At 42.5% G+C, this 14,779-nt stretch overlaps 1 protein-coding gene across 1 annotated transcript; it reads left to right on the forward strand.

The window, feature by feature from the left end:
* The first annotated feature begins 8,763 nt into the window (after nt 1–8,763).
* LOC122862365 lies at nt 8,764–14,498 on the forward strand. The gene is made up of 3 exons (XM_044167824.1): nt 8,764–11,007; nt 11,718–11,721; nt 11,811–14,498. Exons 1-3 carry the CDS (start codon nt 10,948–10,950, stop codon nt 12,668–12,670), a joined length of 924 nt encoding a protein of 307 aa, XP_044023759.1. The 5' UTR covers nt 8,764–10,947; the 3' UTR covers nt 12,671–14,498.
* Nucleotides 14,499–14,779: the final 281 nt, after the last annotated feature.

Raw genomic sequence — 14,779 nt, forward strand, 5'->3', positions numbered from 1 at the left:
AAGACAGTGACAACTGCTAAAGAAAATGGTGTTGTTATGCTCACCCTCACCTCACACTGATTGCAACCATTGGACAACTGAAAACCTACTTCTTCAGAGCAATGGACGGTTGGATGCGCACACATCCTGATCGAACCGTATCGATTTACGAGGTTGCAGAACTTGTGAAGCAAGCATTTGTCTGCAATGACCCCCACAAACATCACATCAGGTTTCAGAGCTACGGGCATATACCCATACAACAGGGATATCATCTTAGATGAAGATTATGCCCCATCAATGGTAACAGACAGGCCAAACCCAGAAGAGCCCTCCACCAGTGCTGCTGCTGCTGACTCGCCTAGATCATCACATGAGGAGCCAACCCATGCCACAGGTCTTGAAGCAGGTCCAGACCCAGGGGAGCCACCTGACACTCTTCCGGAACCAAATCCTGAGCACTCATCAAGTGATAAAACTGGTTCTGGTGCCCATGGGAGTTATGTGTCTGCAAAAGTCATACTTCTCTTGCCAAAAGCCACAGCAAGAAGGCCCAGAATGATGAGAAAGAAAGTAAAAACAAGAATCGTGACGACACACCTGAGAAGATAGAGCTGGAGAAAGCACGAAAAGAAAAAGAATGAAAGGCGGAAGAAATGGGCTCTGAAAGGCTCAAATCAAACCAAAATCATAAAGAAAAAGGTTGTGCACAGTAGCTTAGAAGAAAGCACCATGGGCCTTCCACTTGTGACACCACTGACGATGAAGCAGAAGATGACCTGGAGAATACACACAACAGAGAAGATAAAAGGGCTGAAAAACAGAAAATGAATGAAAATAAGAGAGGGGCTCTGAAAGTGTCCAAACCCAAAAAGAAAGTGACTGTCTACAGTAGCTCAGAAGAGAGTGACATCTCCATTCCATTTAACGGCACCACTGATTGAGAGTTCAGATGTCCAGAATGCTGATGATGATGGTAACTTTGTCATTGTGAGACTTGCTGGTAAAACCAAATCCTATAACTACGTTGGATTGGTGGAGAAGGTTGAGGGTGCAGACATCAGCGCAAAGTTTCTAAGGCAAAGTTGTAAGAAGTCTGTGGATGGAAAGCCCATCTTTACATTTAAAGAAAATGATGGAGTCATCTCTAGAAGTGATGTGCTCAAGAAACTACCCACACCCCAAAAACTTGGTGGTACAGCCAGAAGGTAGTAGAAGTTTATATTCCCCTGCAGCATTGACAAGTGGGATGATAACTAGTAGGCCAGATCCAGACCACCTAGACCTACATACCCACAGGGGATAATCTGGAGAAGTGAGGAGATGGGCATGCCTCATCAGTGTTTGACTTACCTGCCATTTGTTTAATTTAGCTAAGACTGATTTCAGTTTTGAGTTTGCACTATGTTATTAAAGAGGAGTTTTATTCAGTTTTTAAGTGGCCTAAGTCACAATAGGATGTTTAGAAATTAGCCTAGTCACTTTATTCTTATGTTACATAATTGACAGACAGCGTTCTATGTATGTCAACAGGCATCTATTGCCAAAGCCTTGTTGTCTGAAATGATTCACAAATATCATATATTGTGTATTTAAGTTTTTTGTGTTTTCCCAAAAACTACAAAATATGACTTATTCCAACAGTTTAATAGGCTGACAATATCTAAATAAACCTTAAATAAGTAATTTTGTATTGAATGTGTCTTGCTTTCATATAGCATTACAGTTCATAACATTAAAATGTTCTGTTTTACTTCAGAAATCACTGGCACTATTTACCCCAACATATTCTCCCCAAAGGCACAATTTACCCCGCACCAGGGGCAAGTTGTGAAACAAGACCACTTTTTTCCCAAAAGCTATATTTCTGAAACAATTTATTTCAGATCCAAAGTTATTGTTCTCAGGGATGCACCACATCCTGAAGTATATGTACATTCTGATTTTCTGAATTTTGTCAGTGAAGGAGGCAAAATCATTGCAAGTCCTAGTAGATAGAAGTTCAGAGGCTACTGAAACAGGAGCGTTTGTTAGCCTGTTAACAGTAGCAAACCAGTTTTTTAATTGTTTTTTTCGATGATGTCGGAGAAGAAGGACCGCCTTGCATTTCTCAGTTCTAAATTATAAATGGGAAGTCCTCTTTATAGATGTCATAATGAACCTGGAGATTTGTTTTTCGCCACCTGTGTTCAGTTTTACAACACTTTTTTAAAAATTCTTACCAGTGTGGCATTTCTCCATGTAGATCTTTTCTTACCAGAGACAGCCTTCACCTTAGTGGGTGCAATGACATCTATAACATTTGTAATTTTAGAATTGAAGTTATCTACAAGCTCATTGACTGAGACTCGAGAGGGCGGGTGTCGGAGAGAATGCCTGAGTAAATATTTCACTGGTGTTTTCAGTGATATACCGTTTTGTGATTACCTCTGTTTGAACATTTGTGTGCATGGAGATAGCACTCCGAAAGAAAGCACAGGACTGATCAGAGAGAGCAACATCAGTCACCACAACCTTAGAAATGTTCAGACCCTTGGAGATGTCCAGAGTGTGCCCCTTGTTGTGTGTGGGTTCCGTCACATGCTGAGTCAGTCCATAGTTAACAAGAACACAACACAGTTCTTTAGTCCCTCTGTTCTGTGGGTTGTCAACATGGATGTTAAAATCACCAACAATGACTACACAGTTAAAAGTCAAAACATTATAGAACAGTTCGGCAAAGTCATCAAAAAAGTATTTAGGTGGCCTGTACATTTAGAAATATAGCTTGAGAAGAGGAATTCAACTGAAGAGCCACATATGCAAAATAAGCTATCTTCTTGCATTGGAGGGAATCATTAAACAGGGGAGGGGCTGGGCGCTGTAACTGTGACAAATATGTCAAAACTGGCTGAGGACCTAAAGCCAATGATGGAGGTGGACGCTGAGGAGGGTTTAGGGGAGAGAAAATGGGAGTAGGGCGAGGGAAGGGGCAGGGGGTAAGTTTGGTTCCAGCAGTGACCAACCAAGAGGGTTAAGGAAGGACCATGGATGGGGTTTGGGGGGTAAAGAAAGTGAATCCTCAGAGGTATTTGTTCGTGTGGGGGCTGGAGACTCTTCCTCTCACTGTTTTAGTCCTGACTAAGGCAAAGTCCATCTGATGTCTGCAGTTCCAGTAAATGTTGAAATTGTCAAAGTGCACTGAATGGATGATGCATGCATTTGAGTGTTCAGTGCCAACAATCTGCTGAATCTCTCAACTACTCTTCTGACTGGTGGTAGAGGGCCACTGATAAACACCTCAGAGCTGACTGTGTTCAACAGATCAATAAAGTCCCGTTTGAGTATTAAACTGTTCATAGGGACCAACATCATTGGTCCCTATGTGCAGTATGATATTTTCCACATTTGGGTGTGCAGCCACGATATGCAGGATTATTTCTGTCAAGTCAGAGACCATATCTTTGGGAAAGCAGAGTATTTTGGTGTTCTTACTGTACATGCTACTTGAATCTTTTGCAGGAAATCACCCACAATCAGAGTTTCAGGCCCAGTCGTTAGCTTTCCCTGTAGCCTTTTACTTTCTGATTAATTCTCAATCCTTAAGATTGCTGTGGGAAGATGAGAGGTTATCCAGGTCATCAGACAGAGATCCAGGGTCCTGCAACAGTGGAGCAAATTTGTTCTGCAGTTGCACACTTGGTTGTTGGGAAGGTTTGTTGCTAACTCTCCCTTTCACAGCTGTCCATGGCTGTGTCCTACTAAGAACAGGGGGTGAAGAAATGCTCTGTAGGGATTGATAATGCAGGCCAGCCAGTCGCATTACAAACCTCAAAGGGCTCTGCCTGTTACTCGTCCTCCCATTTCCCAGGGAAATTATTTATTCTTAGACTTTGTACCAAGAGAGTTCCAGGGAGGACTACCACTTTTAGATTTATTACGCAATACACAGCCCTCCTGTGTCATGGTAGTCTTGTTGGTACTAATTAGCCTTGTGTTAGCATGCTCTTGTCCACTGCTTTGAGTCCATGGTAAAGTGATGTCATTACCACATAGTTCATTCACTTCTAACCAGTGGATTTTAGTTTACAGCACTGCAATTTTCTGTAGAGGTCTGTGGAAATCGTCCGTGGAGAAGGGAGGCATCTTGCTGCTAATTAGCTTTAGCTAAGTTTCCAGTTACTGCAGTACAGTCTTGTGCTGTTGGTAGGCTACACTCACATAGTACTGAGGAGGTCATAAAAGTGATGAAGATATGCCCCAGTAGCTTACTTTATTGGAATAAATTACAGTCCCAGTGATTTGTAAGTATCCAGGAGCAGCTGCTCATAATTGCTAGCAGAAAGAATATCAGCAAAAGAATGCAAGCAGAGACAAGCGCAAGCAGCAAAGCATCTGCACTGTACGAAGGCAGGATGCAAACTCCTGTAGTTCTGAACTTTAATTTACCTTCAACATGACACATTGGTAATATATTGGGATCCCACATCCACTCTGTTTTTAAAGAAGAACGACTGTATTTTCATAAGCGGACCAGTCTGCCACTGGCCCGGACGGACCATTGACTGGTCAATCAACTTACCCTGCATAAACTTGTACTGGCCCCAGGCCGTCGGTTATGTCGGACCCTGGCCCACTTCTAAATCCCCTCTGATACGCATCTTCGTTATAAGGTTACATTGCTTGAGGGAACTATAACGTTAGGTAACTGGACGCAACCGTCACTAATGCTAATGTAGCTCCTCAGAGATTGAAGCTGTTATTTTTCTAATCTTGACAATCTAACCAGTGACAACATATGTACGATTTTAAGGACTATGACTGTCGGTAGTTGTTTTGTTTAAATATGCAGAACTGTAATTATGGGTTATTGTTGTTCAGACGATTAAGCTAAGATAGCTAATATGTGCTAACACCAGTGTCCGTTTTTTCCATAACTATACCACATGATACCAAGTTGTTATACTATTGGCTCACAAGCCTTGTTAGAAGCAGGAACCAAACGTCAGACATCTCACACAGAGACAAACAAAACATTCATTTTGGATCCATCAACATTTTAAAAATTAATTCACAATTCATGATTTTTATTTTTAGGAAAAATGATAATTCTATTTTAAAAATTCTTCTACATAAATGTTATCAATATAACCTTTAAAGCAAACAGTACAAGCACTGAAACAGCAGATAAGAATAATTTTGTCTCATTCATAACTATCTTGAGTAACAATGTTACTCAAAATGATAAAGACAAGAAAAGTTGTTTTCACACTAGGTTTCAAGCCAGGCCAGTACATAACTTTACTGCATAAATACGTTGTTTGGGAGCAAGCTTTTTCTCCATCTCTGAAAAGATTGCTTCAGTCAACGTGCAAGGCAAGGGTCCCTTGACCCACGAATCCAGAATAGATAGGTACTGAAATGTTATCTCAAAATCAAAGAGTTGTTGATGAAATTCACTACACTTCAAAGTACCTTTTTTACTTTGTTTGACTAAGTTGACACAAATCCTCACGACCAACTCAGAATCAACCTGACCCACGAGTTGGGAACCACAACCATTGCTCTGTCTCAATTTTGATGTTTTTCTTTTTGGCTTTTTTTTTTTAAGAGGAAGAGGTAAAAGTCTTCAATGTTCTGAAGAATCTCAAGGTGGTGCAGGTGGATTAAAAGGATTTCATTAGGAGCATCTAGCCACAAGTTCAGAGGAGGAACTTTGTAACGTTAACAGGCATAGGGTAGTGGTCCCCCTGATTGAAAGCACACCCCATGGGACTATGTCCAGCGGAGTGTTGGGTCTTTCAGGGCTGTACATTCGTCCTGAAAAAAAATTCTCAGTTGTACCACTAAATTGATGTTTTTCTGTTGTATTAAAAATGTTTCCATATTTCATAGTGTGACATCAACATGTACACTGACAGTAGTGATACCAATGAGGTAATGCACTTGGTGGGTTACTCTACAAATTGATTCAAGGATTTTCACTTTCACTTATTAACTACTTTATTTTTTTCAAAGATTTTACCAGAAAAACAGGGTTTACACATACAGACCTGACAGTGGGATTGTTGGATAGAACAAATGCTTCACGGTAGATAATAGATTTTTTTAAACAGTACTGACCTGTACAGTTTGTACATATGTAGCAATCTCTTTAATAACAGGGAATGTAGATAAATGTTGCAACTCAATGTGCAATATTGATTTCTGGCCGTGCTGGCTTTTGATAGTTTATTTTCAATCAGCAGTCCTATTTATCACTTGGATTGGATTTTTTATTATCTTGCTGTGCGAAAGACGGACATTTCCATCTAGTTTTTTCTTATACACACAGATTCTGAACACAATCTGCTGACCAGTTCATCTAAAAAAATATATACTGTATCCCTTATGCAATAAGAAATTGAAATTTCAGTGACAGAAGTGTTTTGTCCATGTATCTTGGATGTGATTGTTTCATGAAAATAATCATGGTCTCTGCTCTCTGAGTACCGAGTTAAAGGACATGGTATTGATTGCTGTATATTTCAGGAGAGTCTAAAACAAAGAAACATCATCTCAGACCAGAATGCAAAGTTCAACAGATTCTTACAAATTGACAGAGAGAGGATAATGAACTGACACAAGATTTTTTTGTTATTTCAAAATGCAATAATAAAAATTATGAGTATTCATGAAATGTATCTGTGGTGCCCATAGACGTGTATACAAGGAGAGGCCCACCCATACACAAATAAATAGGTAACGAGAATTTTAAAACACAGAGGAATAAAAAAGTGAGGCATAAAACCATTAAGGGCACTCAAAGGCCTGAGAAAACAAGTGGGTCTTGAGTTTAGCCTTAAAAGTGTCTGCAGAGGGGGAACTCTTGAAAATGAAAAAACTGTTCCAAAGCTTTGGGGCTCTTACTACTTAGACTCGAATGCAGGACAGCCAGGAGCAGCTGGTCTGAGGATCTGAGAGATCTGGTGTTGGAAAAGTTGCAGAGGAGCTCAGAGATGTACTGGGATGCCAGGCCATGTGAAGCTTTAAAATCAAAAGAATCTATTGACCGGTAGCCACTGCAGGGACACCGGAACAGGTGTGATGCTGTTTTTCTGGTACCAGTTAGTAGTCAAGCAGCCGTACTCTGCACCAGCTGCAAGTGGGACAAGGATGACTGGCTAATTCCCAATTAAAGAGCATTACAATAATCCATCTGAGAAGAAATTAAGGCATTAGTGACAATCTTCTTATTCCGAAGAAATTGCCACTACAATTTGGCGTCTGCATTTTCACTTGTGTGAGAGGACTTGGGCGCTCGGGCAGGTTAAGACCGTGCACAGCTAGAGTCTGGGACTCTGTACCTCAACCTCCCCGGCAAGGAAGGGTGGAGACGAGGGGGCCTCCTGCCCTGAGTGTCCGAGGCTCGCTCACCGCTGTGATCCAGTGAACCTAGTGGCTGTGTCAGCACTCTCTTTCTGGTGAGTTTACCCAGGGTATACCAATTCTCGCTACCGTGAGGGGTGTGCGTGACAGACGTGTCAGCAGGGCAGGTCTGGGACCGCTGTGTGAATCATTGCAGTATTTGGCCAAAATTTTCACTGTCAGACAGGGTACTTCTTACAGACCGGTTCCTTTCTGCAATCCTTTTCTACACACTCTTTCACTTATTAGGTTCCCTCATGGGTTATTTAAAGATTTGTAGTTTGGAATATTTAAAAAGGGGGGAGTGAATGCGTGAAGAAAACAAACAAAAAATAAATAATATAAAATAAATAATTAAAAAACTGAATAAGTAAAAGGTGTGAATGCCAAACGGATGATCTGGGAAGGCAATAAAACAGCCCGCTCTTAAGTGAGTCTGTAAACTATCTAACTGTCTTTCCCCTAGCAGCCAGCTTCAAGGTCCTTTTTTTCTTTCCTCTTAACAGTGGCAGAAGCGCTCCTAAGAATCCAGCCAAAATATTAAAAAGCACAAAGAGGCCATTTCAAACATCGAACGAAGTTATTGTAGCTGGGGAATCAGGGTTAAAGAATAAATATGGGTTCTAACAATAGCAAAACTTCTGAGAATGAAAAATCAAATCTGCTATCACCTATGTTGAAATCCCCTAATATAAACTACATGATTACCAATTATGGTAAGCACAGCATTAACCAGCTGGACATCTGGGTAAAAGAATTTGGTTTTCCATCAACCGGCAGCTTCTCTCTCAGACAGATAGAGATATTACAAGGCAAATTAGAAGAGAAAGAACAAATCACTCAAAAGAAAAGAAATAAGCAATTTAAAGCAGATTGGAAGGCTTATGCTTGTTTGCAACATGAAGCACATATCAGGGATAAAAAAATAAGGCAGGGACAGATCCACCAAACACCTCTGTGTCTCAGTATGTCCCACAGTGTGCCAAGCTGGATCTGGACCTGGACTCGGCCCACGTCAAAGGAAGTCAGCCTCAACAACGAGCAGCAGCACCAGCAGAGGCACAACCACCAACTGTGGCCTCAATATACCCGGATGAGGCAACAGGAGGACAAGGATCATTCATTCCCGCACCTCCAGCACCCAAAGAGGCCTACAAATCACATTGGGGTGGCGCAATCACCCCCAATCGCCTTTCCAGCCCTCATCGCACTCAAAGCAACAAAGAATTCTGGCCCAGATCAAACTCCTGCACCTCCTTAAAAGTGATGGCACCAATGATGGAGGTGGCAGCAGGAGATGGGACCTCACGACTGATTTTCAGACTATGGACATATGCTGACCTGAAAGAAGCTGCACAGTTTCTCCCCTCTGTTCGGGATGGGGGGGGCATTCGCCACACAGTTACTGGCCTTCTGCCAACAGTTCAGACCCACCACCATCGAGCTACAGAGACTGTTAGGAACTCAGATGGGCACAACCTGGCCTAGAGTGGGGGGGTGGCTTTCCTACAGTGGATATAAGGCTGAAAAAGACAGAGTGGGACCATGCTGATAACATACCATATAAGCAGGCTGTCACTGACCTCTGTGACAAAATAAAGACTCTCTTTCCCCTGAGAATGGATTTGGGAAAGATAACAGCCTGCAAACAAAAAGATGGTGAAACTGTAGTATTTGGCCAGGCTCACAGAGATCCATTTTACACACAGCCGACTGAAAAAGCCTGAAGCTATGGGGGGTAATAATACAATCACCCCCTGGGAAGTACACCTACGTGACCGTTTCATCAATGGCATCCACCCTGAGATTGCGGACATGGTGAAACGCGACTGTGTGAGCTGGGAGTATGGTAACCTGGAGATCATAGAGAGCCACGCTGGATGAGATGAGCTAAGGAAGAAAAGTATGCAGCTGACGGACAGATGGCGCAGCTGAGGGCGTATGAGAATCAGAACAGAGACCAAGGCCGACGAGGAGACCAAGGCCGACGAAGAGGAAGAGGACGAGGAATGTGGCAAATGGGACATTGGGCAAAAGATTGCCCCAAGAATCATGAGCAGGCTGACTGACTAGATGGGGTGTCGACGCCAGGTCGGGAAGGAGCTGGCTTGAACACTGAACTAGAGACGACAGAGCATTCTTAACATCAGTTACGTAAGAGCACCCACACTGACACAAAAGAGCATGTGAACACACAACACACACAGAGATTGATAAGTGACGCTATCTCTTACCTTGAGCACACACAAGCCACTGATGACAAAGCCCCAGCAGAGATATACACCGAATATACACATGATGCATACAAACGCATGCCTGAACACACAATCAATGTTGCTGGAAAAGATGTTTTTCTTGTGGATTCTGGTGCAACTGATTCTGTCATCAGAGAGTCAGAATTTGCAGTCCTTCCAAAGATGAGTGGCAGATTTGTGAGGACAGTAGGAGTTTCAGGAACACCCCTGGTGAAAAGGTGTACCACACTATTGTCATGCAGCGAAGAAATTGAGAAAAACTTTAAACATTCATTCTTGTTATCTAAACGATGCCCGATCAACATTATCGGAAGAGATATGATGATAAGATTGGGAATTATTCTGATTTCCACTCCCGAAGGCATCATTGTAGCCAGAATTTTTGACACTGCATCACAATATGTAAAACACAGTAGCAGGGAGCTAATGTACTCTTGTCAATGGAAGCTGCCTCACACAGCTGCTGGTTCTGTAAATAACACTGATCACCGAGGTCAAAGCTCTCTTTCCAGACAACTATACACGAATAGACATCAAGGAACCACAAGAGACACTGCACATCACATGTACATCTTGGGGTTGATAAAAATTGAGGACACATGGTTCAGGCAAGACAAAGACAGAAACACATTAAAGCTGATCTGGTTGTACTGGAATGATAAAAAATGCACTGTCTCAGTAGCTTTCGATGATCCACTTTGGAAAGCTTTGCTTCAAGTCCCTAACATATCCTCATGTCCCCCTGGTCAAAGCAAAGCAGGATACATGGGAATGCTTGGGCCCTTGGACCAGACATTGTAAGGAAGCTGTTGGTTGGGTAAAGACATCAGACTCAGGGTGGATTTTCACAACCAACTTCAGGTATTCCAAAAAAGATTTTTAGCTATAGCAACAGGGGTAAGAAGCATTGAGCTCATTCCAGGTTCAGAGGTTTTAATGGCCAGTTTGGTAACAACAGATGATGAAATAAGTCATGACAAAAACATTTTTGTGAAAGACGTCTCAGAAATTCCTGAGTTAAATCAGGTACCATCCTGTTTGTGGGCACAACACAAGTGTGATGTAGGATTAATCAAAGATGCAGAGCCTGTAGTAATCATACCAAAATCTTCATACAGGCCGTGTCAGAACCAATATCCTTTAAAGAAGGAAGCTGTTGATGGTATTAAACCGGTGTTTGATTCTCTTTTAAAAGCAGGAGTGATTATTCCATGCGCAAAATCTCCAGTCTGGACACCTATTTTTCCCGTATGAAAACTCCGGGACACCGGAGAGCCACAACATTGGAGATTCGTGCAGGACTTGCAGGCAGTGAATGCAGCAGTAGATGTGCGAGCACCCAATGTTCCCAACCCACAAACGATACTCTCACAGGTGCCACCTGGGAGTAAGTGGTTTTCAGTTGTTGACCTGGCTAATGCTTTTTTCAGCATCCCAGTGGATCCTGACAGCCAGTATTGGTTTGCGTTCTCTTTTTAAGGTAAGAGTTTTACATTCACCAGATTTGTCCAAGGGTATTCAGAGAGTCCTGGAATCTTTAACGATGCGTTAAAAACAATTTGGAAATGTTAAAATTGACAGAAGGAAATGTGCTCCTACATTATGTAGATGATCTTATGATCTGCTCAAAAACAAGAGAAGCTTGTGTAAAAGACACACTAGCTCTGCTCGATCACCTTGCAGATATTGTACATGAGAAAGGTCTTGCAGCAAAAGACCACTGGACACCAGAAGCAGAGAAGGCTTTTGTGGACTTAAAGCTGGCCCTCCAGACACCCCCAACGCTTGGTCTCTCTGACAGTAACAGACCTTTCACGCAGACTGTTGACAAGAGGGGTGGGTTCATGACTTCTGTACTACAAGAACATGGGGGGAGGCTGAGACCAGTGGGCTATTTTTCCAGCAAACTTGACCCTGTAGCAGCTGGGCTGCCAAATTGTGGGTTATGATGTGGGTAACAGTTTTCTCTGCAGCCGCCACAGCCTTCAGACAATGTCACCTCACGTGACATTGTGGGTTATGCTGATCTGACACTGTTGGTTCCACATGCTGTCTCAATGATATTGCTTGAACAGAAAACATCACATCTCTCAACAGCCAGGTGGTTAAGATACATCATATTGCTTGAAATGCCTAATTTCACTGTTAAGAGATGTACAGTGTTTAACCCAGCAACTCTCCTCCCTACAGCGGCAGACGGTGAACCTCACGATTGTGTGGCAGTGATAACAGAGACTTGCTCCCCCGGACCAGATCTGCAGGAAACACCATTGATCAATCCAGAGCTGGAGCTGTTTGTTGACGGCACAGCATCACAAGATCCAGCAACAGGTAAAAATCTTGCAGGGTTTGCAGTAACAACCTTGTATGAAACAATTCTGGCTAAACCACTCCCATCAAATTACTCAGCACAGGCAGTGTTAGTTGCATTAACGGAAGCATGTAAATGTGCTAATGACCAAACTGTGAACATTTTCACAGATAGCAGATATGCATGGGGAGTGGCGCATGACTTTGGAAAACTCTGGGCAAACAAAAACTTCCTTACATCCACAGGCAACCCCATTGCACATCACACACTGGTTGCTGAACTCTTGGATGCTGTGCTGTTGCCTAAGCAGATTGCCATTTGTAAATGTGAAGTACACACTAACAACCTTGATCCTATCTCACAGGGGAATGCCAGAGCGGATAAGGCAGCAAAAGCTGCTCCGAAACAAACACCGACCACTCAGTGTGTTGCATTAACTAATGAACCTCTGACACCTACAGCTGATCTGCAGGGACTGCAGACAAGAGCAACGGCAGAAGAAAAAGCAGTGTGGCGAAAGGCAGGCTGCACTATCACAGACAAAGTGTGGTATGGACCAAGTGACAGACCATGCTTACCAAAGTATCTGTTCCATTATTATGTTGTGTTGACCCATGGGCGAGACCATGGGTCAAAGAGTAGCATGGTGCTGGAGCGGAGCAGATGCTGGTTCGCAAAGGGAATTAATAACTTCTCTCAAAAATGTAATTTTGCCAAAAATGCAGATGGATTTCATTGAGCTGACACCCAGTGAGGGAAAGAAATATTGTTTGGTCATTGTTGACATGTTCTCTAATGGCCAAACAGGATTCAGCAGCAGTAGCAAAGAGTCTTATACGACATATCGTCCCACGCTGGGATATTCCAGATAAGATCTCCAGTGATAACGGTACACCTTTCATGAGCGCAGCACTGAAGTGTGTAGGAGAGTATGTTGGTAATGATTTAAAACATCAGAATCAGAAATACTTTATTGATCCCCAAAGGGAAACTCTTTGTTACAGTGGCTCGCCTTTACGTCGGTGCACACAGGAGAAAGTACTAGCAAACAATATAATACAATACACTTAAATAAATTAAGTACCAGATGGGTTAGTATATGGGCCAATCATGACTACCAATCCAACAACCCAGGCCGGTATGGTTGGATTCACCAGACAGTGCTACACATCTAGAGATCACTTCCTGGGGACTTCAGCATGCAAACAGATTGTCACTACAACTTGTGGCATTGAGTGGAACAAAGGAGCCCAAAGCGAATGCAGGGGACCTCAGCCATACATCGCTCAGCTGAATCTGACTGACACCACCAGCTTACACGGCCCAGGAAGCGACAATCCCATCGTCCTGATGCCTACGCAGGATGGATTTGGATCCCTAAGAGAGCAAGTGTGGGTGTATGTGGACAACATGTTTATCAATCCCTCAGACCAGGGTGGTGTGGCACCTGCTACCTTGCCACGTTGATAACATCTGTGAACCTTCTACCCACGCATTTTCACACCCACTATGCTCACTATTACTTACCACACAGAGCACGGCGATCCACTATGAGAGTGTCACCAGGGGAGAAAGGAATCAGTGGCATCCTCCTCTGGTGGGGGACTGTGAATAATGCACACAAGATAGACCACCTGGCCATAGATCTTGAGAACCTGACGGCACTGGTAGAGGTAGGGTTTTCTACTCTCACTCCTACCATGCAGGGGATCAAAAACGTGGCCCTGCAGAACAGAATGGCTTTGGACTTGATGCTGGCTAGTCAAGGAGGAGTTTGTCATATTATTGGGACTGATTGCTGCACCTGTGTTCCAGACATCACAGACAATATGACTCATGTTGTTTCCCATCTGAACGACCTACTGCATGAGGAGAAAAGCCTAGACTCCCAGAGTGTGGGAGGATGGGACATGTGGTCATGGCTGACTATGGGAGGATGGAAGAATGTGTTGATGAAAATGTTGGCACCTGTGCTCCTAGTTATTGTGCTCTTCCTCCTTTTGACCTGCTGTGTAATTCCCTGCTTCAGATCAATAATTGCTACAGCAATTAAATCATCTATGGGTCAGTATATGAATATGCCAATAGAAACATCCAGCTCTGTTGAATGGATTCCACCGTTTGACAATGAGATAATTTGAGGAGAATAAAATTGCATGTAACCACATTGGATTTTGAAGTATGATGCAAATTTAGAATAGAATGCTCATGCATGCTCATATATTACTGCTAGAGCTATTTACCTAATGGTTACAGTTATAATAATAATAATGATAGTTCTGTTGTTTTGTTGATTCCTGCATGCTTATTGTTTATAACTTAGTTCTTTGGTTTAGTCTCATTAATTTTTTTAGTTCATTTCTATTTGCATCCATTTATAATGATAATGACTGCTAATGACAGGCTACTGAATTGAATGTTGCTTGATAAGCTAATGATAAGTATATGTGGGGTTTTTCTTCCTCTGACACTTGAGGTTTTCCCCACTTGTCTGGTTGTTTGATTTTTCCTTTCCTACTTAACGTTTGTTCTTAATTATTTTGATTAGCATTTATTTTAAGATCATTTTATGCTAAAAAGGGAGGAATTGTAATGGCAAGAACAAACGAACTCTCTGATATAATAACATACAGAATTTATTATAATTGTTTGGCGTCAATACTTCATCTGTGTATGATTGTTTGGACTGCATGATGAGAACAGTACACTGATAATGATGACATGGAACTACAAAACATCCTAGTGACTGTTATGTCCAGACTTCAGGGACACTTTTCTCCCTGGGTTGAGGAGCCTGACCCTGAAGACTGGATAAATAACTGATGCTCTTTTCCCTCTGTACTCATTC

The sequence above is a fragment of the Siniperca chuatsi genome, linkage group LG15 (assembly GCF_020085105.1).
Source record: "Siniperca chuatsi isolate FFG_IHB_CAS linkage group LG15, ASM2008510v1, whole genome shotgun sequence".
Lineage (NCBI taxonomy): Eukaryota > Metazoa > Chordata > Actinopteri > Centrarchiformes > Sinipercidae > Siniperca > Siniperca chuatsi.

What these genes read in the sequence shown, in the direction of transcription:
- LOC122862365 (XM_044167824.1), top strand. Translation starts at nt 10,948, where the DNA reads ATGTGCGAGCACCCAATGTTCCCAACCCACAAACGATACTCTCACAGG.